This window comes from Aspergillus glaucus, assembly GCF_001890805.1.
Source record: "Aspergillus glaucus CBS 516.65 unplaced genomic scaffold ASPGLscaffold_20, whole genome shotgun sequence".
NCBI lineage: Eukaryota > Fungi > Ascomycota > Eurotiomycetes > Eurotiales > Aspergillaceae > Aspergillus > Aspergillus glaucus.
This window is the reverse complement of record NW_019170472.1, coordinates 1-23,913: the sequence shown is the minus strand read 5'-3', so window position 1 is coordinate 23,913 and position 23,913 is coordinate 1. Positions and strand designations below refer to the sequence as shown.

The following is a 23,913-nucleotide window of genomic DNA, read 5'->3' as shown; positions in this document are numbered from 1 at the left end:
GCGACCAACACAGAATCCAATGCCGGAGCAGTCGCACGGTCGAAAGCTGGAGTTGGTGTCAGATGTAGCTCGTGGCTGGTTGAGGAAAAAATCCACGGTCTTCCAGCCTCAAGATCCGTGCTGGGTGCCACCGCGGCTAGTATATATGGATAATTTCGCCAAGAAACAGCCCCGTCCGTATACAGGAGTTTGCTCCTGGTCTTAAAGCGAGCCTGTCACCGACGTTTATCAATGCGTCCTATAGATCAATGTTATATTGTTGGTCTAGTTCTGGAATGACGAATTTGGTACGAAAAGCATACTTCGAAACATGTTGCTTTGTATTGTAACAATGCGAGAGATAGTATTCATCGCGGTCGTAAAAGGTTGTATCGGTCATCTGCATCTCTCATGCGTAGGAAAAGTCAACGATGCCAAAATTCCTCCCTTTTGCCGTTAAGGAGATCAGAAGGATGGTAGGCATGACACGCAAGATTTGTTCCAAAAAGATACGACGCAGACGTGGAAGGCAAGGAATAGTTCAAATCGACATAGGTGTCGTGGTATAATTTCGTGCGAATAGTAAATGTTTACCAGTATAGCGAAGCGTGGTATAGGATGACCGTATATAGAAATGCAACCGAAAGGAACCTTCTGATAGCAGGAAGGGTTCTTCGTTTGGAATTATAGCATATAAACAGTGAATAGATGATGGAGAAGACACCCAGTAGTGAATGTGATGTATAGTGGGATTGCAACAGGGATATAGTAGTGTAGTATATAGAGCGCATCGTGATGGAATTAGAAGAAGTTCCCTGCCTTTATTTCATGAGAAATTCCAGCAGGTTCTACAAACGCACAACAAACGACCATCCCCATTCATCAAAAAGAAAACGACAACCTCCTCCACAACTCCCTCCTCAATGCCACCGCCATATCCCTCGTCCTCTGCACAGCACCCTTGTTCTCAACCGCCCTCCTCAACAAATAATGCAAACACTCCTCCGTCGTCCCCCACGCCAAATACTTAAACACCCCGGGAACATCATCTCGGGAGTCCATCCGATTCTGCTGCACAAGCCCGCAGCCAATCTCATCCGCCATTCCCTGCAGCTGGCCGAATTCGACTGGGATTGTGGGGACTCCGGATTTTATTAGCTGTCGGTGTAGGGTGTATGCTGTGCGGACTGTTTCGGAGTTGTGTGAGGCGATGAAGAGGCGGACGTCGGGGAATTCGGTTTCTTTTTGGCTTGTTGGGAGGGGGTATTTGCGTTGCAGGAGGTTTTCGACGATGGAGTTGTAGTTTGCGTCTGTTTCGGGTTTGGTGTCGTGGATGCGATCTCGGCGGTCGTGTGCGATGTATGCTCCGCGGACTAACTTGATGCCCAATTTCCATCCTTTCTGTTGAGACAGAAGTAGATGACGCTGTACATTAGCCGCAGAATCTTTTAGGTACGCTTGTATGGTATTGAAAACCACGGGACTAGCACCGCGGTTAAACTCGCGCATGAGCTCGATCGTCCACGCATCAATAGCTGGCTGGAAGACCTGCTGCTCTGCATCAATCCAAAGTCGAGAGTTCTGAGCTGCAGCCGCCTCGCAGATTTCCTGCATGGCCAGGTATATGCTTTGCGGCATTGCGTCTCCACCAGCCAGCGCATTGAGGGCGATTGGACCAGCGCCGGTGAATCTTTCACCAGGTTAGCAGCGATCAACACTCAATACAGCGATCTGAGACATACTTAACAGCAAGATAATCCCCTGCACCGATCATACCAAGAGTCCTTATATTTCCCCGCTTCCATTCCTCAACAGACCGGAGAGACGCCTTTTCCTGGCTTGTCGACGCAGTTGTACTTTCATTTTCCTTGACGACCGTCTCCTTGGCATATCCCATTATAACACCCTTGAACCCTAATGTCTTGATACCGTGTACTGTCTGCCGTACTCTGTGTTCGTTCTCGCCCGCGCAGAAATGGTTGTATATGGTTGTGCGGAGGAGGTAGTTCATCAGTGGATTCTGCGACGGATTCAACAACGGAGAAGTGGAGTTAACCACGCGCGTCAACATAGACAGACAAGGGTTTAGAAGCGGCGACGACATGATCGAGGTGAAGAGCAGGGATCGAAGAAGTGGTCCTGTTGGCATCATGGCGAGGGGTGGTTGGGATTGGACATGGGGCTTGTGCCCCTGCGCTGGGGGCTGATATGGAAGTGTCTGAGTATGAATGCCGATGATTCCATGTCGATATCTCGTGTTAACACTGGGAAGTTTCACTCTTGGATAAGACAACTTCATTGCTTGTTTTGCTTTTTCCTGTGTGATTGACGGGATGCAGTGCAGGGTGTTCCGTCGGCAGTTCTATATCTATGTTTAAATATCGACTAATGCACCTGCATCCCTATCTGAACCCATGTCAAGTTGCATTCAAATGCGGGGAACCCTATCGATCTCGTGGATTGTTCGTGATACTGCAAGTACATTTCGGATGGCGTCCCGTTCGTCGGGTCAAGGTTCCGTGGTTGTATTGTATATGTGTATTCCTGTGAATGGTTGGTCGAGTGTACCTACCATTTTGGTGTGCGACTTCTTATGGTTCGTTTTTTGTTTCAGTGACTTTGGGTTTCTGGTGCTGTCATAGGGGGGCTGTATGTACCGTGCCTGTGTGGATATATATATCTCACAGATGCTGATTAGGGCTCGGCGCTACCACGGATATACACGATCAGCAACGCAGAAAACCAAAAATACTACCAATTCTTGAAAACATATCACCACAGACAACGTCTAAGATGTCGATCGATAGCTACAAGGCGTGCAAGAGATCTCAACTCATGCATCCAAATGTTCGGAACGGAACCCGATCGGGAATCTGAACCCGTGGTTCAACTCAATTGAACCCCCCCCCCCCCCCCCCCAACAATGCATTGTCTATCTACTATGTATGACACCATAGCCACGGAACTATGATATATGATAAAATTGTCGACAAAAACATATAAGAAAGACGAAAAAAATACAAATGCAAAAAAATAATAATAAAAAGCAAAAAAGAAACGGCCCGAGCCGCGGATCGAACGCGGGACCTCTCGCAGATATGCTTGGGTTATTTCCCTAAGCGAGAATCATACCACTAGACCACCCGGGCTGTTGTATAATATCCCTGCCATTCTATGTCACATAACCCATTACCAACATTATACAGTACACAAGACGGGGCAATTAAACAACGGTCAATTCTGGAACTCCTACCGACCACCCCTGTAATCTATCTGACTCTCATGCTAACCGGTACGATTATTCCCACCACGAATTCGGAAACATCGGTCCTTCGTGGGGCGATGGCTTAGGGGTCTCGGCCTCAGCAGTGGAAGACATGCCCGTCGCTTCCGCAGTGCGCGACACGGTCTTCATAGTCGTCGGAGTCGCGCTGCTGGTAGCCTGTCCAACGGCCGAAGTAGTTCCCGAAGCAGTACCCGTCGCCTGAGCGGTGTTGCTACTTCCCAGACTCATACAAGCGAAACTCATCTTCTTGGTGGTGCTCGAGCCCGTTCCCAAATAAGTATCCACAGGCGAAGACAAATCCCACTCCATGCTCACATACGGCCAGCAGATCCGGCCATCGTTCATAGTCACCATGTCGCCTGCGACATACACATCGGTAGCTTTAAGTGCTTCGCCAACCTTCTCACCATCCGAATTGACCTGCTGGAAAAATGACCCAGCGAATTGTCCCCGGCAGCCCATGGCGATGTAGTCGCAGATCGGATCCGAGATCTCCTCCCAGGTGACGAGCGCGTTGTTGGGTTCGAATGTTGCAGCATGTGCGTTGGAGCGGTCGTTTCCGTTACCCTCGGTGATCCAGTTTACCTGGCTATCCCCGTCTTCGGCTCCGACTTCCGAGCTTGCCTGCGGGCCGATCTTGGTGTACTTGTCCGAGAAGAGCGAGATGGCGACGTTGCGGTTGTTAGTCCGGTTCAGGGAATGCGTGTATCCATCGCCCATCCAGGTGTTTTCGCTTAGATCGATAGCGCCACGCGAGACCCAGGAGAAAATGTATCGGGATGAATCCGCGAATCGGGCGAGGGCACTGTAGCTACCGGACATGCCGCCCATGGGCTCACCAGACGCGCCATTGGTCGTGTTCTCGTTGGAGATCTTGACACCTGTGTTGTCCATACCCTGCGTTTTGGTGTTGAGCCAGATAGCACCCTGATCTTCGGCGCAGATACTCGCGAAGGGGGCTTTGTCTGCGGCTTCGAAAGCGATACCCGTGTTATGGCTGCATCCCCACACGCTACTGGCACCGGGGATGTCCAGCAGTGTGCCATTGTTGGCGACATACTCGATGCTGTCGCCGTAGTGACCCGAAGCGTCTCCGGAGTAATCAGTGACGACGAAGTAGGCGCCGTAATAGCCAGCTTCTTCGGAATAAGCCAGGTCGCCGTTCATGTCGGGCGATGCTGCCACTCCTTCAGACTCGTGGACGCCCGGACCACCCAGCCAGGTCTTCCAGGACTGCTTGCCGTCGGTGTAGCGGTACAGCACGGGGACTGGAGTTCCACTAGCCGGTGCATTGGATGTTCCCGTGGGCATTTCCTCGTTGACTAGCAGCGCGAAACCGTCATTGTGGGCGATGAGACCGCCGGCTTTTATTATATTAGCATATATTCACCATCAGATGGGATGGTGCACTTACCCTCTTTACCACCACTAACAGTAACAGACGTCCCAGTCACCTCAAAGGTGGCAGGATCCAGCTGCTGCACATGAACATCGGTTTCACTACTATCAAGATAGGCGAGATAAGCCGAATTTCCATCCGGAGAGACGGCAAACGGAGTACGACGGTGATGAGGATAATTCGTCCAGTATGCCGCTTTAACCGGATTAAACGAGTTCTCTAGAGTGAGAACATCGACATGTTTCTTAAGATTAGAGTCCGTCAAGGACGCAGCACTCCGCACAACAGAGAGAAGCAAAAGTGCGAATGGAAGTAACATGGTCGGGATTGAAGGAAAGAACTTTGGTATAGCAAGTACAAGGAAAGGATCGACTGAATGGTTGGACTCGATAATTTATACCAAGTTCCGAGCCAGTACCGAGCCAAAGGAGTATTGTATAAGTGGATAGTGCGTTTCACATAACTAGGCACTATACCCGGATTAATCGCGTTTCAGGTATATTTGCCGTGCATAACCGGCGCTAGATCACTTTATTAGCTAGGGCTAGAGGGACTAGGCCAAAACACTATGACACTTGGGTCGCTAGTAATGTAGACCCCTTTAATTCGACTGTACCAGTGGTTGGGGCCGTTATGTTGCATGGCAGTAGTGTTGACAGGCCCTGAGTATGGGATTGTTTTACCTTCCCCACAATAGCCAAGATTCTGGAATCTGGACATGACTATTTCGCGGATCTTCCCGATTCAACAGTGCAGTGGTAATGACTAGCGGACGGTTGAATGGTCGATGTTGAGGTGAGGGAAGATCTTGCTTTGGAAAGAGCAGAGTGAAATCGATTCAGACGTATGCGTGCATGCTCATGTTAAACACTGCGCCCATAAATTACCCCCCTCCCCCCCATCAGGCCCAGGATCTTTGTTAGAAGTTCGAGCTTGGGATCAGCTTTTGAACATTATCGTGCTTGGAAGGCAGCCTGTGGCAGGATGGCCGAGTAGTCTACGCAGAGTATCCCATAGTGGTAATGGCCGTATTAATGTTGTACGGTAGACATTATGGTTGATCCCGTAGGCTGAAGCGGTTCGAACCCCCCCCATCTTGCCATGGTCTGCTTTTTTTTAAATATTTTTTCTCTCATTTTTTTTTGCCTCTTTGCTCCCCAGAGTGCTCGACAACTCATAAATCAGGTTTTAGTTATTTTGAGGTAAATTCTTTACATAGCTGAACTGATATTTATCTTCACAAGCCAAATATATGAAGTTGCGGTTAAGTTGGGGATACTAACTATGATCGTCACGGATTGTTTTCCAACATGGAGCGTTTTTGGGGTACCATCCTTTATTCTTGACAGACATCAAAACCTAGGGTAAGAAAGACTTCACGTTTCCCTGTATTATCATTGGGGAATATTGTCAATGAAGCCTCCGCCTCGCGCTCGCGACATGGGCAGACCTTACACTAGCGACTTGTGCCGCTTATAATATTTCTGTGGTCATTGAAAGAACAGTTCCCAACGGCAGCATAGTGGCATGCATTCAAGTTGTTTCCTACTGCCAGATTGCAGAGCCCCATGGAGTAGCCTCGTGCCACGGGGTAAAATGCGCCTTTTGCCCATTGTCGCCTTGACCTTGATCAACAAGGATGTGCAAAAGATATACCATGACTGGCTTGGACTTAGTGTGCCTTGTGTTTGGCGTTCATGTATTGACCCTCGGCATCCAATTATTCTGGCCAGACATTGGCCAAAGTCGGTTTGTTTTTGGCAAGTGGTGAGAGTTGCATGTTTAAAATTCAGGAAGGTATATTGAATGTTGACATCGATTGCCAAGCGAGCGGCTCTCCTCCCGAATCTCTACGCCTCTCCACCCAGCTAGGCAATTCCACAAAAAGCCTTCTCTGCGAGGATGGGTCGGTCACATATCAAAAGAATCAGATGATCAAGAGGGTCGAATCCTATAAAAGCGACTGTAGATAACTATAACGTAATCGACCACTGAATGGTTCCGACCACCGAGCGGTCCTGAATTCTACGGAATTCCAGTTTAATCATGGAATGTGAATCTAAAGAAGTCAGAATTCAATTGGCATTAAATGCCTTCAAAAAGTGTTGACGTCTTGAGTATGACTGACGATGCCCGGAAGTATCATCTAGTTAGCATATATGATGAATGGTGATAGGATTGGGGGATACGGCTATGCAGCCAGCATCCTGGTAGTATGGCCAGCGCGTACACTGATTATGCACTTCGCATTTGACTTGCCATGTTGATTCTCTTTTGCAACGATTTCCTCTGTTAGTTAATGGCCGCCGAGATTGTCTACCTCTCAGGTGCCCAAAACGGGGGTATTAGCCATGTCAACGCTGGCGGCATCCTTCCTCTTCTTCTTCCCTCATGTTGATTATTCTCGTCGAGAGGCTAGGTCCTGATCTTATCCCGCGTAATGCTAGGAACGATCCTTTTAGTGGACCTGTCATTAATCCCCAGACTTCCCTTTCACCTTTTCCAGGATTTTAGCCATACCAATATCGTCAGGCGCAGCCAAACCACCCGATTTAGCCTGCATCTCGGTCGCAATTGCACCAGGATTGATGTTGAAGACACGCAAAGAAGGGTTCTCGTATTGTACATATTCGACAATCTTGGCCAGGCTGAGCTTCGATGCAGAGTATGACGAATATCCGGGAATGTAGGGAAGGTGACCGGCCCCTGAGCTAATGTTTATGAGAGTGGCGCCAGTGTTGGGCTTTGACTTCAGAAACTCTTAATAGTCTTCCAGATCAGAATCGACCACCGAACGATGCGAGTCCAAGTATCCTGCATTTTGGACAAGTACATCGATTCGTCCGTAAACCGAAATGGCTTGCTGTACCGCCACAGATACAGCATGAGTGTCGGAAATATCTGCAATAGTGAATCGGATTGTTGTGGTGGATCTCGAATCCTCGCGCGCAGCCTTGATAGCAATTTTTGCCGTCTGAAACAGGTCATTCTCGTTTCTTCCGATCAAGAAAATCCCATCAGCCTTGGCAATGGCAAATGATTTAGCGACTGCACGACCAATGCCTCGACCACCTCCAGTGATGAATACGATTTTGCCTTTAGCGCTCAAAGCTGGGTCATTTTCCGAAATCGCGGGATAAGTGGTATGGTGCCATGTCGGCACGAAGTGATGCTGGTGGGTTGACATATTCATCCAAGAGAAGCAATGATGGAAATAAAAGTAGTCTGCGACGCAGCCCAATAACGCCAATTGAACAGCTCCGGTGCGCTGATACAGCTTTATATATGGTGCCTAACTTGAGAATGACGCTCTTCCACGGGTGGTGACTTCCGCTGGTGGTGACTTCCGCTAAGGTTGCGGAACATCGACCAACGGACGACCCCTGTTTTAAGTTGCAATTGGTCCTCCCCCAGCCCACACCGATCTAGGCCTGACAATGTGAAAATGTTAGCGGAAGAAGATGTGTGGAACATGACTTGGGACGACTGACCATGGGCCGATGACCTAATCGTGCCCTTATAACTACGGCTAGACTTCCGCAGCTGATTTCTTTCGCATTGCAGATCGCATCATCGACTCAAACCATATATAGAAAAGAATCCCAGCTTCATTGCCAGTATTTCTGCCTCTATAGTTTATAATTTCTACATTATCATCAGACTCTCTTGCGACTGCGAAACATGGCATCCAACCAGTCCTCACCTCTGGGTGCTTGGGTAGATGAATTATTGACTACCGTTTTTTTCCAATCAAATAATGAATCGTCCTCAAAAGCGATGCACGAAAGCTTCAGCCCTGATCTGAGAGTTCGGTAATGCTTTTCTTTCTATTCTCATCTCTCCATGTCTAACATCTAAGACAGCATTAACGGTGTCCCTATGGGGCTTGACGAATACAAATCGGCAATTGTTGCGACACGCGCCCAGTATCATCTCTCTGTTGAATATAATCGAGAATTGCTTTCTAGTCGCGAGGATCCCGATGTCAATGCCGGTGAAGGGTCTGTGGCGCACATTTCAAGCTTCATCTTGAAAGACAAACAGGGGGGCCATGAACGTCAAGAGGCGACTGTGACTCTAGCGACAGTAAAGACCGTGGATGGTAAAAGGGTGCTATCAGAATTGACGGAAGTTCATCGTTCCGCTTGATTCAGACCCGTTGGACTCGCCATACTGCGGTCGCCAAACAAAGCAGTGATGGTGCGCTGGAGAATGGATGGTATACAAAGGCGTCTTGTTCTATAGTTGATAGTAAATCAGGGATGAAGTCATGATCTTGTTTTCTCCCCCAAAGTGTGCATAACAACCTGACTATCAATACTGCTCGGCCTGACCACCTTCAAATTTGTTTCATTTGGCATGCTGTAGTTCATTATTGTGTAAATGACTGCGGCACACGTCGCTTGTTAACTGATGTATCTTTTAGCCATCGAAACCGGTACAGTCGACGCTGGTGCAATTCTATGACTCCCTCTGCCGGCAGAAACTACATTTAGTACAATAACCACTATTCCACCCAACATCGACCAAAGCTCCGCTTGTATAAAGGCCTATTTCTGCTCGGGTTTCCAACGGATTTTTTTCGACTGCATATACTGCAGATTATTGTTGTGAACTTACTCGCTCTGTAGATGTCCGGAAGGTCAGAAGTCATTGTGGCCGAGACTTGGATCTGATAGCAAAGCGAATGGATATGTTAGTTACCAATCAGACTTACATAACTATCTGTTGAAGGTTCTATTCTCTATATGTGTCATGGAGATTGTTCTCAGACCCAGTTTGACCCTCAGCTGGTTACTAAAGCAATCGGCCGCATTTACCAAACTGCACCTTGACATCTAAAAAAAATTTTTTTGTCAGGAATGCAGATCGTCTCTAGGGTAGCCATCCAAGCAGTAGAATATGCTGTTCCCAATGCCAACTAATCTCGAATAAAATATAAGAGGTAACGCTGCAATAAACACCAATTTACGGCGGATCTTCTGTTTGCGATGAGCCGATTTCTCCAGATGTCAATGAGAAAGTCCCTTGAGCCATTAAGCAACACGGCAGATGTTTTCTCTGATAGATCCCTGTGGGGTGAGTTCGATAGAATATCGGTTTGAGGGTGGTGCTTACCCCATCCCAAGTACGAAGTCACCCTGGCCATTTACGTCTTCAACACGAATGTTGCAATCTCTATGAATTACTGGTCTCCCGCATGGTCACAGGCGCAAATGGGAGCTGCGTGTCATCTTGTATCTGAGATGATCGTCTATGGTGAGTCCGCAACCTCCGACTTCCCCAAGATCTCGGACCTGCTGCCCAAAGAGCCTTCGACGTATGGCAACGATTGCTTTCCGGCTATTGCTAATAACCGCGCGGCGCAGACCGTTGGCGCAGCCACCAGGAACAGCCCCCAGGTCTGCTTTTTCTCCTTTGGAGGCGATACCTTCCTCGCCGTTGTCCTCAGGCGCGATAGTGCCGCCGTGGACGCCTCCCTGGCCCCGGAGGACCTGCTCCCCGGAAAGAAAGGCTTCCGGGAAATCGTCACAACTATGCCATCTCGCATGCCACTAACAGATACGTCTCCGAGCCCGACACACCCCAATGATCACACGATCTGCACCGGTATGGGAAGCGAGAGGGCGAGCTGGTAGCCTTGCACATGGCGGCGATTTACCCACTGACAGCGTTACTGACAGCGTTACCGACAACAATAATCATCAGTCAGGCCCCAATCGATGGTGTATGAGTGTGAGCGATCGAGGCGGATTGTGGAAAATGACGAGCATCAAAAATAGAAAACATTCTTTTACTGTTGGAGACCGAATAGACTGAGAAATCGACCTCCAACCCAGTGACAGCAATGATCAACCCCTTTTATCAGGGCCATCATTACCATCCCGAGATCCTCGATATCTTCTGGGTTGGCACACGCAATATCTGCATCCCACGTTGAGAATCGGATCGGGAGTGCATGGGTGTTTTTGAGAGCCAATTCCCATTGGAAGCTTGAAGATGAGAGCCAAAGCGCCTTTTGCCCGAAAAACGATAAATTCTCAAATTCATGATGTGAGTCATCCCATCCATTCTTGAGAAAACAATACAACCCTTGCAACGTATATCCCATGATAATAGTTCGCCGCAAGCTTTCGGCATATAGCCAGCTGTCATATGGATCGGCACCAGACATTTGAGATGAGGTCACTGTATTTTGCCAATCATCATCAATATCCAGCATATGTTGTTGGAGACGCCGAACGCTATCGACAAAAACCGGCTGAGTTTGTTCGGCATCAGCGCGCTGGCGAATGTCCCCGTCAAAAAGGCGGATGATTTGAACAAGTGTCAAAGCCTGAACCGAAGCTAGAAGGTCCAGAGTAGAAGAGCCAAGCCGGTCAAGTTCTTCCACTAAGCGACTAGCATGCTGGCTAATAATACGAAAGATCAAAAGCTGGGTTGCATAGGACTTTCTGTCATACAATGCGCAAACTGCCATGGTGTCTCCAAGTGTCTGGGGCGTGTACTTGTCGTAGAGACTCTGGTGGATAAAAGCCGTTCGCCCAGTTGAAACAAAGGAAGCAGGAAATGATCTCAACCGTTGAACAGCGTATACAATTCGTTGCTGGTATATTTCGCCCGATAGCACACTCCTGCTTGGTGCATCGTTTATCGTTAAGTAGTCAGGGACAGAAAAGCTTTCCAAGTTTGCCATCGCATCTTGCCAGTCGAGGTGGTAATCAGGGAAAGATGGGAGTAAGTCGTCTGCCAACGGATCCAGAGAATTACCGACACGATCTTCAGAAGCGTCGTAGCTAAGAAGGGAATGGGAAGGCAGATTGATAGAATCAACAGAAGAGGTCTGTATTCCCTGGCGGATGGAATCACGATCCGTGTGCGGAATGTGTTTGGAGGGTAGAGTCTGATAGCAACATTCGAGCGACCGAACTTTACAGCGATAACATTGGGGAATGGCCATGTCACAACGCCTCTTTGATCTGATGCAGTGGACACAAGCTCGACGATATGGAGGCGGCATGGCGAGAAGATATCTGTAGAGGGAGAAATAGCGGAAAAGATTTTAAGACAGGCAATCACCACTCGGCTTGGGTGGTGGCAGCCACAGGGAAGAACGGTGCTCGACAGCGGTCAACTGTGCAGTAGAGGGTCATCAGAGAACTGCTTCAATCTTTCACTACTCTGTATGAGTTGTAAGAAAGAGTAAGGAAATTGAATTACAGATATTTCTGTATGGTATTTTAAACTATTTTAAATTCTCATGCGAGTTAAAATGGCTTATCAATGGTCTTGGCAGTCACGTGTGGCGGGTAGAACTCACATGAGTTCATTGAAAAGTTCGCGTGAGCTGTATCCGCTGTATGCACCTATGCTATTTAGGAAAAAGCCTCTGCTGTCAAGTACAAAACAAGTGAAGGGGATCTACCAGGAACGGAACCGCCTTTTCTCCGCGCGCGTGTGCCGTTTCCGGTGAACGAGCTTTGCAAACTGTGGTTGATGGCTGACATGAGGTTTGTTCTGTTACCGTACTTTGTTAGACGTTTGTCATTTGGGTTTGGGTTCGTGGATCGGGTTCGTTTGGGTCTTGGTGATAGAAGCAGGGTGCTAGTGGTCTTGGTTGTCGAAGTGGCGGGGAGAGTGAGTGATTCACTGGCTGAGTCTTGAGTGTTGGGGGGTAGGGAAGGCAGCAATCAACCCCCTCGATTTTATTCTGTTTCAGGCTTTATTTTTAGAGGGAGTGAAGCGTTTGCTCTGGACGGAGAGGAAGGGAGGGAAAAAAAAAAAAAAAAAAAAAAAAAAAAAAAAAAAAAAAAGGTAAGCTATGCAGGTACTGGGCATGGAGTAAAATAGCTCCCCTGTATTTCGTTATTTTATTTCATTCTCGTATAGTCTCGGATTTAGTATGTAGTGGTCTCTGCTGTACGTATATGATGGGATCGTATCATTGTAGTAGTGGTAGAAAAGAATAAACAAACCGAATAAAACAATACACGCGGATAGAATGAAAGCAAACGATGAAACAAAAATTAGTAGACGTAGATGGGATATCTAAAATAATAAGAGCATGCCAGGAAAAAAAAAAAAAAAGAGAAAACAGAGGAAAGACAAGAGATAAAAAAGGGAACACGCCGAAACAGAAACAGGGGCAGAGACAAAAGAACCCCAACACGTCTGCGCCTTAGACCATAAACAAGAAATGTATGGTTTGTTCGTGATAGTCGTGACAGATGGGCGAGGAAGCAGATGTTCGAACAAACTTTTCATTCGAGAAGAAAATTAAAATATGATTGCCAGCAAATCGAGAAAGATAACCTATGCCTCCAAGTAGAGAAACGACGCAAAGACATGACGGGTATAGTCATCACCACCTAGAAATTGACGAATTGATCAAAGTCAAAGGACTCCATGGCTTGTATCGTCCCGGGGATGCATGGGGTATTTCCTTGATCAAACGGCGCTCGCTGGAAGGGCGGCATAAAAGTGTTGTTGTATTGGACGCCTTGGCTAGCCATGTCGTTGCCAAGAAGGTCCAAGCTAAGTTCGATACCGAGGTCGTACATGAACCGGAAAGGGTTCTGCCCATGTAATGCTTCGACGGAAGTCGGGGAAGATTCGTCGAGGGCCGAGCTCATATCGCTGTAGGCGGGAGTTGGAGTGTCTTCCGCTTGCTCTTCGACGGAGCGTTTGATCGCGTCACTTGCGTCGTCAACCTTGTCAACGAAAGTATTGGTACCGGAGATTTGGATGTTGCTCTTCTCATTGACAGCCTGACACGGCTGAGCAACGAAAGACATCACGGCCTCGTTGTTGCAACTCGTCCGCTTCTGTCGATCTTTCTGGGAGACATAGCCAGTGTCATAACAGTGTTTGACGATGTCGTTGACAGAATAGTTGGTAGAGACATCCGCTTCATTTGTAGTCGTTTGGCTAACTCTGGCCATGGTGTATTGCTGTTCTTCATCAACAGTCAATTCCCAACCCATTGCCTCAAGGTAGAGGCTTGGCTGAAGGATACCGATGTATCCAGCATTGAGATTCAAAAAGCTCTCCAAAGAGACGTCTTTCGAATCAGCGTGCTCGTCACGGATTTTAGAGTAAGCTTTGGCAAGGATAGCCCATTTGGCCTTGAAACGGTCGTTCTGCCACAGGAAGCGAAGGATTCCAGACTTGGCTTTTTGAGTAAGGTCGGGAAACATGGTCGAGTAGAAGCCTGACTAGTGTTAGTTGCTTATCATCAGCTGGTTGATGGGGTATTTTGGACTTACTTCGAAAAGCAATGAAACTGTTGAGAGGACGCAGCGGCTTATCGCGGTTACGTCTACGGGCAGTCGAAGACTTGGAAGCGTTGTTTGTGGAAGCAACAGAGCCACGACGGGCACTCAAAGCTGTGCCCTCAGAAGCCGTATCGTCGGGCGTAGGGTATTTGATTGGCGTCTGGTTGCCACGTCCGACATGGCTTTTGGGCTGGTGGTTCTCACGGGCATGCAGATACTCAACCAGCTCTTCCAACTGGTGAGATGGCATCGACAGTAAAAAGGAGTTGAAGGCCCGCTGAAGCGGGCTGAGCTCGCTGGAGGACATTAGAGACAGTAGAGCGGACATAATGCCCTTAGTTTGGCGTGTATTTGGAGCGGGCTTAAGGAGATAAAACGAAGATGAGAAAGCGTAGGCGAAAAGTTGCTTCTCTCTAGGCTCTCGAGAAGTTGTTGAAGGGGAAAGTTAAAAAAAAAAAATTAGAAATTGGGAGAGAAAGGATGGAAAAAGAAGGAAGAAGGAGGGAATTGCTTTTCTTTTTCTCTCTTCAGTGTCTTAAAAGAATGAAACACAGCACATATCGACCCGCCTAATTCCTACCCCGTCACCCATCGATCACAACCATGAGAAACAAAAAAGAGAAAGAAAAAGAAAAAACGACCAACGATGCCCTAGACAGAATAAAACCATGAATCATCGAGATAATGAAAACATGTTCTGTTCATAATAGTCATGACAGATAGGCAAAGAACTTTGCTGGAGTCGGACATCTATCCTGAGCAAATTGTCGGATATCAAGATAGGCCGATACAGAGAATAGACTCCATCGATTCTGCCGGATTAGTTCGCAGATTTGGTGTCCTCGTTGCCAAGCTTGTCCAGCAACGTGATGCAGGTTTGCATTGCGAAGTAGGCTACACGGTTGTCTTCTAGCCAACGCCCTGAATTCTGTTAGTTTTTTTTTTTTTTTTTTTTGGTAAAATTGGACTCAATGGAAAATACATACAGAACATCTTCGCATCCCGATCCGAGGAGTTGGTGACTTGCATCAGGATCATCTTTTCAGCTTCACTCAGACGAAGCTGGCGCTCAAATACATCGTAGCAGAGCTGCTGGACCCGAACAAGCTCGTCGGTTTTGCGAGGATCATGTCGCCAAAAGTTGATATTTTCAGCGACAGTACGCCTGGAAGAGTTAGTAAAACCAATAAAGAACCGTTGGATTAACTTACGTCATGTAGTATTGCTGGAGACCAATTCTGAAAATGAAGTGGTAGCCATATTTTTTTGTAAGATGGGCAAGGTGTTCGTTCGCTCTCTTCTCCATTGAAAGAAGGGCTCTGTGAAACTCAAACTCCTGCTCCCCGCTTATCCAGCTCTCGATGGCAGGGTCGAGGATACTGTAGAGTTCAATAGGATGGCCTTCAAAGTCGGGAACAGTTGGAGTGATGCGAAAGTCGGTCATAAGAGCTTGGAGGAATACTCCAAAGCGGGAGGCAGGAGCGTGTCTATCCTCTGTCATCGACCTGGTTCTATGAGAGGTATTGATCACCATCTCCCCGTTACTCAGAGCAGATATCTGGGCCATCAGTCGGTACACGTTTCTGTGTTCAGAGTACGAAGCGGTAATGTAAGTGGCCTGGTCCCTAGTCGCTGGTGGAAGACCTGGGCTCTGAGACAGAAGGGCGAGGAAACCGATAAGCTTGGTACCGAGGCGGCGGTTCATATTAGACATCTTGACAGGATATAAACCTCGAGGTTGTTGATAAAGATTCAGATGCCTTTGGCAAAAAGAGGGAAATGAGGCTTCAGTTGACGAGGGTGAGAAAGAAAGGAAGTTTGTGGAGAGTGGAAAGTTGGAAAAGATTGGTAGAGATGAAGAAAAAACAAGAACTTTTTATTTTTTATTTTTTATTATTTTTTATTTTATTTTTTTCCCCTTCTTCTTGTTAGTTTGCCACTCTCGAGTACATTCACTTGTAAACAAAGAAATGCGTTAGTTAGTCTCCCCTCGGGGAGGCTTATAAATCATTCTGCACTGCTCTTCTCGTCAATCCAAACTTCTTCTATTACTCTCAACACTATCTTCAAATGACTTTCTTTCTGTTTGCTTTCTGGTGTTCTGAAACCTCAACTCGTCGAGTGGAGGGACTGGCAACCCTGGCTCGAAACATAGTTTGCACACACAGAAGCGACGATTAAACCGGGGATGTGCGACAAATTCCTCCCATCGTTTCTGTTTAGAGATACCCACCCTCCTCCGTCTAATACTTTTCTCTTGAGTCTACATTTACAACCCATTTTGTCTTGGGTTCCTGTCATCCATTTCCTGCTTTTGATGTGCGGCGTACATGTCTTGAATCTGCATTGTATTAGTTCGACTCCTCTATTCATCGGTGCAGTTCGCAGTGTATGGCGTCTTAATTCTGGGTTACTGCCTGATCGATTGGACTGTCATTTGCCGGCTACGTGTGATCCATTGAAGTAATTGGAGCAACATCTTGCTAATATCATCATAGTGTCTGGTTACTTTCCAACTAATTCAGTTACTTTTTATAAGTGTATCACACATCAAGTCAGCTCCGCGATGGCCACACGCCTGCATGCATGACCTGATAGTCCGGCATCGATATCTACCATCTTCAGTAGCTCAACCAAGACAGTGCTCTGAAGGCATTCGAGACGATGCGGAAGTATATCTTGCCCCCACATGTCAGTTATTTCCCATATAGAAGCCACCCGAGACAGTTTCGAGTTTGAGTGGGGAGACTTTGAGCCTGTAGTCCTTATGGAGGAGGATGGCAAATACAAAATAAACAACCTTTATGCTACAAAGATGCAGCAGTATCTGAAGTATTTTTTTTTTTTTTCCAACGACCCTTAAGACAGACATTCACTTAGACAAAGGGCGAATTTCTCTTAGCATCCACATGACCAGGAACCTTTTCCATTCACTTTCATACTTTTCCAGAACCCCCAGACTGCAGCTTTTGAATCCAGTCAATATTTTTTTCTGTTGGACATGAACTTGAAGTCGTCATCTACTCATTATTTTATTGGTACATGCTTTTTCCTGGGAGGCATTTGTGATGCTTAGATCTAGACATGCCACATACAAGTGGTGGGTAACTATGCGGATTGCAGATTAGGTTCGCAGACATTCATGAATTTATACCGGATATCGAAAAGCTTACCTTCCTATGGACGAAGCATATGTCGTGTGAGCGTCTGGACAGCACAATATGTACCCAATTAACATGCTATTACCGGAGATGTTTCCGGATCTAAACATCGGCATCATTTGCAATAGCGAGATATCGGAACATTTACACGACCGTTTCGACATGAAATGGGTCATTTCGTATTCTGGACAGGGGTACCACATTTGCAAATCTCAAATACGCTTGTCTTGCAATGGCAAGACTTAGTCTTTCTAAGACTAGTGCAGTGAGGGTACCAAGACAGGCTAGCAAGTACTCAGAAGCTTGCAATGGCTTTTGACTGGAATGCGATGTTCGTATTCTATTTCAAGGAAATAGAAGACTCTTAACTGCACGTGGTGCATTCTTCAATGAGCCTGAGAACATAGGAACCTTCCGGCTCTGATCTTTCCCTCAATCGACACGTCATGTTGCTGTCTCTTTTTTTTTTTTTTTCCACAGGTTCTAAATATTTCGCTCCGTTAACATGGACGTGAAGAATGCAACGAGACAACCAACTGAACAGGACCAGATTCAATACTGGCCTGACGCATACAAAGCGTTTAAACTACAGAATAATCACATCTGGAATACGCTGTGGTCTCCAATTGGTCTGTGATTTCGGTGACCCCCAGGATATTCACCAAGAGAACGTACAAGCTCTCTTAACATTCACCGACCTGGAACGTCTTCCAGCATGTTATCCAGCTTTTGCACTGCAGCTTTTGCATCCAGTCAACTCTTCTCCGTCGAGAATTTATCCTCCCGGCGTCTGACAACGCGAAGTCGTGTCCATTGACACAGCCGTTTCGTAAACGGTCTCGTTTACGGAGAAACGAGAGAGGTTCGCTATCCTGGAGATGAAGAACGCATATTCAATAAGCGAGAACGGCTTTCTCCAAGCACGAAAATGGGTCGGTCGTCCGGAGAATATCTTCAACGGTCTGTTGGACCAAGAACTTACCTTTCCGGAAAATGGGCCATAATTCAACAAGCGAATAAGTATTCAGATGCCACAAGCAATATATACTTTACAAAGATGTCGCCGTTTTTGATTGGAACGCATTGTTCGTATATGATGATTCAAAGATGTCCGAGAGTATCTTGACTTACGAAGGAGAGCCGTACTCCAGAAAATGTCGCGATATGGTCGGGAAAGATTACCCAACACTGCCAATGAAACAAGCATCGCACAGCCAAGATGATAACCAAAGCGATCCGGACACGGAATAGTTCCGTTCTTGTGGGCTATCGGCTGTGGGGGGAAATCGGATATAAGGGCCTTCGCACTCTTGGAGTACGGAAGCAAAGATTCTGAGATGGTCGGACTTCGCAGGATCGTGCAGTAATTTGCAAACATATGTCGAAAACAACGCAGGCGGTTAAGCATGCCATGGTGTGGTAATATGCTGCGGTATTTGATTGGACTTCATGATTGTCTTGGGTTTTTTCACACGATGTCGGACTCAAGTCCGTACCTTCCATTAGGAAGATGGAGAAAATGCGCCGTGGCATGATATATCGGCTCGAGATGGCCATCCGTTCCAATAATAGTGTGTAATGCCATTGTCAGAAGTGTGTTGTCATGGATAAACATCTAGCGGCAGACTTCGTTAAGATACTTGTCTCCGGCTCACAGGGACATGTTTCGAATATTTATTGTGTGTCATTAGTTCTGCTTGTGCGAGTTGATTCTGGATTCATGCGTGATGTTAAGAAAGGATTTGATGTGGCTTTGCTGGGATTTGACTACTCTGCATTAGGGAAGAGGCGTGTTGTCTCGGAGAGGTGGCTATTGTATCTGCTTGTTCTGTCATGCTTGCCACTCCTTCATTGAGTTCCCTGACGTCGTTTCCATGTTTTTTTTTTTTTTTTTTTTTTTTTTTTTTTTTTTTTTTTTTTTTGCCTTTTAAGCGAGTCTACGTCTTTACTCAGTGACTTGAGTATATAATGAACTATTGAACTTATTCTCCGAAAGTAACCTGACTATCGTATTGTTATTCTTATACAAACAAACAGTTCCAGTCCAAGCTGGAAAATATCAAACTAATATAGATAAATAGAAACACATATCCACTTCAATACATTAGACCACATGTAACCCTCCAACATCACACTATTCAGTGCGACACACTTAGAAAGCCATAACCATAGCAGCAATGGCAACAGCACCAGCAGGACCGCTCATCTTGTTAACGGAAGCAGCACCAGTGAACTGAGGAGTACTGCTGCTCGAAGCCGCAACGCTGCTGCTAGCAGACGAGGTAGCAGGAACCTTGAACAGCGACGACGAAGTAGGCTTAGCAGTCTGCGAAGAAACAGCCGCCGCACTGGAAGTCTCAGCAGTCTCAGTCTTAGCCGCAGGAGCAGCAGTGCTCACAGGCGCCTTGGCAACCTTGTTAGCAGAGTTCGAGTTGGCGACGTCCTTGAAGTCCTCGACACCCTTCTGGATAGCGTCGGAGATACCAGAGGCAAGCGAGTGCGCGATATCGTGCAGGTTATCAGGAGTCTTGGAGACGATAGCGTCGGAGAGCTTGAGGGCAGCAGTCTTCTGCTTCTGCAAATCGTTGTAGGTCAGCGAGCCCTTGCCCGCGTCGACGATCTTCTGCTTCTTGCCGTTGAGGTCGGAGATGGTGGACTGGATCTTGTCCTTGAGATCGGAGACGGGCTTCTGGAGGCCCAAGGCGTCCATGCTGTTCAGCTCATCGCCGCCGTTGACCTTGGTGGTGCCGGAGTTGATGGCGTCGACGAGGGAGTCCGAGGCGGACTGGACGGGCTGCGTATCGCCACCATTGTAGTTGTTGATGGCGGTGTGCAGGGTGCCGACCTTGTCGCTGATGCCGGAGAGGACGCCGGTGATGGAGGCGAGGTCGCGTTCGACGTGGGTTGGGCCGCGGGCCTCAACGGTGGGGGTGGCCAGGACGTTGGCCGAGAGGGCCAGGGTGGTGAGGACGGAGAGAGAGAACTTCATTTTGGTGAGTTTCGTTTAACGAGTGTCTTCGTTGAAAGAGTGAAGAGATTATGAATAGATTGAAGTGGATGCTGTTGATGAACAGTTACTCGACGAGGATGCAGCTCTATTTATGCAGCAACAGGACCCTGTCTCAAATGAAGTGCCAGAAATTCGCCATCTTCAAAATTGGGTGATGCATCAAATTCCAGCCAGCATTTGGGCGATCCCCCAGACGCCATGGCCAGGCCAAAAACGAGAGCCTAGCTAAAATTGGTATCATCATCATTTAATTCTGAATGTTGCTGAATGTGAAGAGCCTGTTTTGCAGCCGTATGAAGCAATGGTGGTCGCAGCTGGCCAGGGGATTACCCGATTCGGCATTAGTGAAGCCAAAGAGACTCAATTTTGGGCATACCGTTTGGCTGCAAAATTGGCCGAGTAGAGTGTGTGTTTCATAAACAGACAATCCGTCAACAGAGTTTACTCTGAAATAAGGCTGAGGCAATAAACTGTCCAATCCTGTGCATTGTGCCCCTGGCCTGGTGCCGTTAAATTGGCGAACTCAAAAGAGATCGAGCCGTTGAAGGACCGCCCGGGAAGCATTTTTGGGTTGCCTTATGGCAATGGTAATTCTATTTGGACATTATAAATAAGAATGCTCCGTTGAGGCGAATCGAGTCGTTGGCTCAATAATGCGCCGTCTGTATTTTGGGATGTTTCACCTCATTTGCCATTGCAAGTATATAGGCCAGGATCCCAGTGCCTTTCCTAAGAACTTTTAATTGTTAGTTTTGTTCAATTTCAGTTTTTCCCTTCTGTATCATGTCCCCCATGTACTCCATACTGTACGATACCCCTGATTCAAGATCTAAGGTTATCTCTCGGATCTCCCGGACATACGCATAACCGTTTCTTCCGGCATCCGCTGATGAATGCGATGAAGATGCTATAAAAAAGAACACTCGGTGCAAAACACCCGAGCTCTTATTGTCATCGACACGTTTTCTTCACTTACGTAGACTGTTCCCGGGGTTATGAAACCCGGGATTCCCGAAGTGGATTCGATGGATTCAAAATTTCCCTTTTAGGATGACGGAATTCCCGACGCCTTTTTTATATCTGTACTCCGTAGTCTGTAGATGTTCTTTCCGTTCACTCAAAACAGCTATCTTCAATCGCAACAAAATGCGCTCGTTCTTCCTTCTGGCCGCAGCCGGCCTCGCCTCCTCCCTGTCTGTGGACGACCTCTACCTCGAAAACGCGCCCTCCTCGCCGCGTCCGTATATCATCCCTCACTATGCCGACTCGCACTCCGTCTACGTCGGAAGCCAGGTCTACCGGTTCCCCGTGACCGGTCCGTCGTCAGACTATGCATTCACGCTGATGAGCACGAATGCGCCCGCGAGCGGGTCGCTGGGTGTGCTCCCGCATATCCACCAGGCGCATTATGAGAACTTCTTCAACTTCAAGGGGCGGTTCCAGCTGTGGGCGCAGAAGGATGATGCCGAGCAGCAGGGAAGACTGTTGACGCAGGGTGACTATGGCTCTGTGCCGAGGAATACCACGCATACGTTCCAGATTTTGGATCCGGATACGGAGATGGTTGGCGTTGTTGTGCCGGGTGGATTTGAGTACGTCCCCATCACTACTAGAAATGCATTCCGTACAGAGAGCTAATGAGAATAGGGACCTCTTCTACACTCTCGGCCAGAACTTCACCTCCTCCACAAACACCCCCTACACCCCCGCCGCCATCAACGAGTCCTCCCCCAACGCCAACGCCATCTCCAGCCTACAAAAATTCGACGTCTACGCGAAACTAGACTTCAACCCCCGTCGCGATTTCGCCAACGGCTCCGCCCCATCCAGCAACTGGCACGAACAGTCCAACTCACTCGGCACCCCGGAAAAGCCGTACTTCATCGCCAACAACTACGGACCCAAGTACCTCAACACCCAGCACGGGGCGTACCAGATCGTGCAGCCGCTGGTCTCGCCGTCGCAGTCACAGGATGTGAACTTTACCATGTCGACTATTCTGATAAACCGCCCGCGCAACGGTGCGAGTGGTGCGACTGTGCCGACGTGGAAGGGCCCCGGGGCGGCGGCGTTTGAGGTGCTGGAGGGGTCGTTGAAGATTCAGATTGGGGAGTATCCTGTTGCGACGCTGAGTTCGGGGGACGTTACGTTTATTCCGAAGAAGACGGAGTATAAGTATTGGACTGAGGGGGCTGTTGCTAAGGTGTTGTATGTGAGTAGCGGGAAGGAGGGCGTTGACCAGCGGTTAATTCGGGATGGGAAGAAGTGGGAGTATGTTGCGTTCCCTAGGCATTAACCATAGCCTGGTAGCCTGTATATATATATAGATGTAGGAAAGTTCAAACTTGCTTGTATAGATTGCAGGGAATTCATGATAGTTCCTTCCTAATCCAGTAACCTAGACGAACCTTACATTGTACACATGTGACCTCATCTTCACTCCTTACTCAAGCCTGTCTGTCCTCTTTTTCCTCTTTCCTCTCGAAAACAAACGACACTCAAAACCAACAAGCAAAATGCTCGCCCTCGAACCCGTCACAGAAGCCGACCTCCCCGCAATCACAGACCTGTGGTACTCCGCCTTCGGCCCCTCAGGCTTCCTCGAACTCATCCCGGACACCCCCAACGTCCGCGACTGGTGGGACTCAGCCAACAGTCACGACCTGCACCACAAACCCACCGCCTACTACTGGAAAGTCGTCGACACCGCGCAACCCTCGAAACCGCTCGTCGCATACGCGAAATGGGATCTGGAGAGCGCCGAGGAGCGCGGGGATCGGTTCCCTCCGTGGCATGCGGAGATGAACAAGAAGGGGTGTGATGAGTTGTTTGGGAAGTTGGAGAAGCAGAGGAGTTTATTGTTGGGTGGGACGAAGAATTATTGTATGTCCCTCATGGCTTGATTTGGAGGTAACTAGTTAAAGAGTATGGGAGGACCTGTATCTCGCTTGACGGGGCGCCTGGAACATCAAAATCAGCACCCAAGAGAAACACGTCTTTTTCACGCGTCAATCGACCGATAGGGGCCTTCTGGCACCTATAAACCACCATGGAGGCTCTGAGACCCCGTGGTGGTGGTATATCACACGCGTCACCCCCCGGAGTGGGCAACGTGGCCTCCCAATTCGCGGAAACACAAGATATGCCAGTCACCCCAACGCCAACCCGCTGGCGATCTGGGAACGCGATGCAACCTGGAATTAATGAAGGCAGCATGGAGAGTATGAGCGTGGATGAAAATGAAGGCCAGGAGCGCGGGCGACCTGGGGGATCCAGCCGGGGCCCCAGCCGGGCCAGCGAGGCTAGAAGTGGAATCAGACAACGAAAGGTCCTACAAAAGTCATTGATTGGTAGGTCAAAGCACCAGTCTTCCCTACTGGATGCGAGCAAGCACGCCCAGGTGTTAGTAGGGGCCCTAGAAGCAGCCCAAACACAGCAACAGGAAATGTACCAGGCGGTCCTAGAACAAGTGCAAGCACACATGGCAGAGGAGCTATCCAACTGGAAAGCAGAACAACAACTCCATGAAGGAATCTATCTTGAGCGAATCACAAATCTGGAACTGGAAGTCAGCAAGCTTCGTACAGAGCTCATGGAGGCCCAACACACTATTCAGCGAACTGGACCAGTGAAGCAAGATACACCGGCAACCAATGCCCAATTGAGTCAAATGAACCGGCATGATAACAACATGATCTCCAAGAAAACAGAAGTGATGAGCCAAAAGTCAAAGCAGAAACCCACATTTGCAGACCTAGCTGCACTACTCTCCACTAGACCTGGAGGACAGGAATGGCAGGAGG

At 48.0% G+C, this 23,913-nt stretch overlaps 14 protein-coding genes and 1 non-coding gene across 15 annotated transcripts; 6 read left to right on the top strand and 9 right to left on the bottom strand.

Annotated features, from left to right (window-relative positions):
- Window positions 1-861: 861 nt before the first annotated feature.
- ASPGLDRAFT_68785 (putative proline oxidase Put1) lies at window positions 862-2,128 on the bottom strand (the record flags this gene model as incomplete). The annotated part of the gene is made up of 2 exons (XM_022549294.1): window positions 862-1,669; window positions 1,722-2,128. 2 exons carry the CDS (start codon window positions 2,126-2,128, stop codon window positions 862-864), a joined length of 1,215 nt encoding a protein of 404 aa, XP_022397756.1.
- Window positions 2,129-3,038: 910 nt separating this feature from the next.
- On the bottom strand, window positions 3,039-3,128 carry ASPGLDRAFT_t134. The gene has a single exon. It is a non-coding gene; the product is annotated as a tRNA-Pro (tRNA).
- Window positions 3,129-3,277: 149 nt separating this feature from the next.
- ASPGLDRAFT_68784 (uncharacterized protein) lies at window positions 3,278-5,384 on the bottom strand (the record flags this gene model as incomplete). The annotated part of the gene is made up of 3 exons (XM_022549293.1): window positions 3,278-4,629; window positions 4,680-4,939; window positions 5,281-5,384. 3 exons carry the CDS (start codon window positions 5,382-5,384, stop codon window positions 3,278-3,280), a joined length of 1,716 nt encoding a protein of 571 aa, XP_022397755.1.
- Window positions 5,385-7,179: 1,795 nt separating this feature from the next.
- ASPGLDRAFT_1500407 (uncharacterized protein) lies at window positions 7,180-8,096 on the bottom strand. Its single transcript, XM_022542100.1, has one exon. The coding sequence runs from the start codon at window positions 7,855-7,857 to the stop codon at window positions 7,426-7,428; it is 432 nt and encodes a 143-aa protein (XP_022397754.1). The 5' UTR covers window positions 7,858-8,096; the 3' UTR covers window positions 7,180-7,425.
- A 140-nt stretch (window positions 8,097-8,236) lies between these two features.
- On the top strand, window positions 8,237-8,994 carry ASPGLDRAFT_50561 (uncharacterized protein). The gene is made up of 2 exons (XM_022547335.1): window positions 8,237-8,476; window positions 8,528-8,994. Exons 1-2 carry the CDS (start codon window positions 8,346-8,348, stop codon window positions 8,811-8,813), a joined length of 417 nt encoding a protein of 138 aa, XP_022397753.1. The 5' UTR covers window positions 8,237-8,345; the 3' UTR covers window positions 8,814-8,994.
- An 850-nt stretch (window positions 8,995-9,844) lies between these two features.
- ASPGLDRAFT_38266 (uncharacterized protein) lies at window positions 9,845-10,303 on the top strand (the record flags this gene model as incomplete). The annotated part of the gene is made up of 1 exon (XM_022544926.1): window positions 9,845-10,303. One exon carries the CDS (start codon window positions 9,845-9,847, stop codon window positions 10,301-10,303), a length of 459 nt encoding a protein of 152 aa, XP_022397752.1.
- Window positions 10,304-10,458: 155 nt separating this feature from the next.
- Window positions 10,459-11,625, bottom strand: ASPGLDRAFT_133026 (uncharacterized protein; the record flags this gene model as incomplete). The annotated part of the gene is made up of 1 exon (XM_022541171.1): window positions 10,459-11,625. One exon carries the CDS (start codon window positions 11,623-11,625, stop codon window positions 10,459-10,461), a length of 1,167 nt encoding a protein of 388 aa, XP_022397751.1.
- A 1,663-nt stretch (window positions 11,626-13,288) lies between these two features.
- Window positions 13,289-14,231, bottom strand: ASPGLDRAFT_89185 (uncharacterized protein; the record flags this gene model as incomplete). The annotated part of the gene is made up of 2 exons (XM_022550461.1): window positions 13,289-13,875; window positions 13,931-14,231. Coding segments are annotated over 2 exons (888 nt in total), but the record flags the coding sequence as incomplete, so codon positions are not given.
- A 528-nt stretch (window positions 14,232-14,759) lies between these two features.
- ASPGLDRAFT_133331 (uncharacterized protein) lies at window positions 14,760-15,644 on the bottom strand (the record flags this gene model as incomplete). The annotated part of the gene is made up of 3 exons (XM_022541201.1): window positions 14,760-14,860; window positions 14,926-15,104; window positions 15,151-15,644. The coding sequence occupies 3 exons, from the start codon at window positions 15,642-15,644 to the stop codon at window positions 14,760-14,762; spliced, it is 774 nt and encodes a 257-aa protein (XP_022397749.1).
- Window positions 15,645-15,990: 346 nt separating this feature from the next.
- Window positions 15,991-16,519, top strand: ASPGLDRAFT_763992 (uncharacterized protein). Its single transcript, XM_022549852.1, has one exon. The coding sequence runs from the start codon at window positions 16,128-16,130 to the stop codon at window positions 16,404-16,406; it is 279 nt and encodes a 92-aa protein (XP_022397748.1). The 5' UTR covers window positions 15,991-16,127; the 3' UTR covers window positions 16,407-16,519.
- Window positions 16,520-17,954: 1,435 nt separating this feature from the next.
- Window positions 17,955-18,588, bottom strand: ASPGLDRAFT_763984 (uncharacterized protein). The gene is made up of 2 exons (XM_022549851.1): window positions 18,083-18,588; window positions 17,955-17,972 (listed from the first exon to the last, which is right to left on the bottom strand). The coding sequence occupies exon 1, from the start codon at window positions 18,506-18,508 to the stop codon at window positions 18,125-18,127; it is 384 nt and encodes a 127-aa protein (XP_022397747.1). The 5' UTR covers window positions 18,509-18,588; the 3' UTR covers window positions 17,955-17,972; window positions 18,083-18,124.
- Window positions 18,589-19,123: 535 nt separating this feature from the next.
- Window positions 19,124-20,449, bottom strand: ASPGLDRAFT_50552 (cell wall mannoprotein 1 family protein). The gene has a single exon (XM_022547334.1). It carries the CDS (start codon window positions 20,087-20,089, stop codon window positions 19,253-19,255), a length of 837 nt encoding a protein of 278 aa, XP_022397746.1. The 5' UTR covers window positions 20,090-20,449; the 3' UTR covers window positions 19,124-19,252.
- Window positions 20,450-21,256: 807 nt separating this feature from the next.
- ASPGLDRAFT_133188 (uncharacterized protein) lies at window positions 21,257-22,406 on the top strand (the record flags this gene model as incomplete). The annotated part of the gene is made up of 2 exons (XM_022541189.1): window positions 21,257-21,702; window positions 21,758-22,406. The coding sequence occupies 2 exons, from the start codon at window positions 21,257-21,259 to the stop codon at window positions 22,404-22,406; spliced, it is 1,095 nt and encodes a 364-aa protein (XP_022397745.1).
- A 211-nt stretch (window positions 22,407-22,617) lies between these two features.
- Window positions 22,618-23,013, top strand: ASPGLDRAFT_133025 (uncharacterized protein; the record flags this gene model as incomplete). Its single annotated transcript, XM_022541170.1, has 1 exon — window positions 22,618-23,013. A coding segment is annotated over one exon (396 nt), but the record flags the coding sequence as incomplete, so codon positions are not given.
- A 146-nt stretch (window positions 23,014-23,159) lies between these two features.
- ASPGLDRAFT_38259 (uncharacterized protein) lies at window positions 23,160-23,794 on the top strand (the record flags this gene model as incomplete). The annotated part of the gene is made up of 2 exons (XM_022544925.1): window positions 23,160-23,691; window positions 23,745-23,794. 2 exons carry the CDS (start codon window positions 23,160-23,162, stop codon window positions 23,792-23,794), a joined length of 582 nt encoding a protein of 193 aa, XP_022397743.1.
- Window positions 23,795-23,913: the final 119 nt, after the last annotated feature.

What these genes read in the sequence shown, in the direction of transcription:
- ASPGLDRAFT_1500407 (XM_022542100.1), bottom strand. Translation starts at nt 7,857, where the DNA reads ATGAATATGTCAACCCACCAGCATCACTTCGTGCCGACATGGCACCAT.
- ASPGLDRAFT_50561 (XM_022547335.1), top strand. Translation starts at nt 8,346, where the DNA reads ATGGCATCCAACCAGTCCTCACCTCTGGGTGCTTGGGTAGATGAATTA. An exon ending in AGCCCTGATCTGAGAGTTCG is followed by an intron (nt 8,477 to 8,527) that starts GTAATGCTTTTC and finishes CATCTAAGACAG; the next exon opens with CATTAACGGTGTCCCTATGG.
- ASPGLDRAFT_763992 (XM_022549852.1), top strand. Translation starts at nt 16,128, where the DNA reads ATGTGCGACAAATTCCTCCCATCGTTTCTGTTTAGAGATACCCACCCT.
- ASPGLDRAFT_763984 (XM_022549851.1), bottom strand. Translation starts at nt 18,508, where the DNA reads ATGCTTAACCGCCTGCGTTGTTTTCGACATATGTTTGCAAATTACTGC.
- ASPGLDRAFT_50552 (XM_022547334.1), bottom strand. Translation starts at nt 20,089, where the DNA reads ATGAAGTTCTCTCTCTCCGTCCTCACCACCCTGGCCCTCTCGGCCAAC.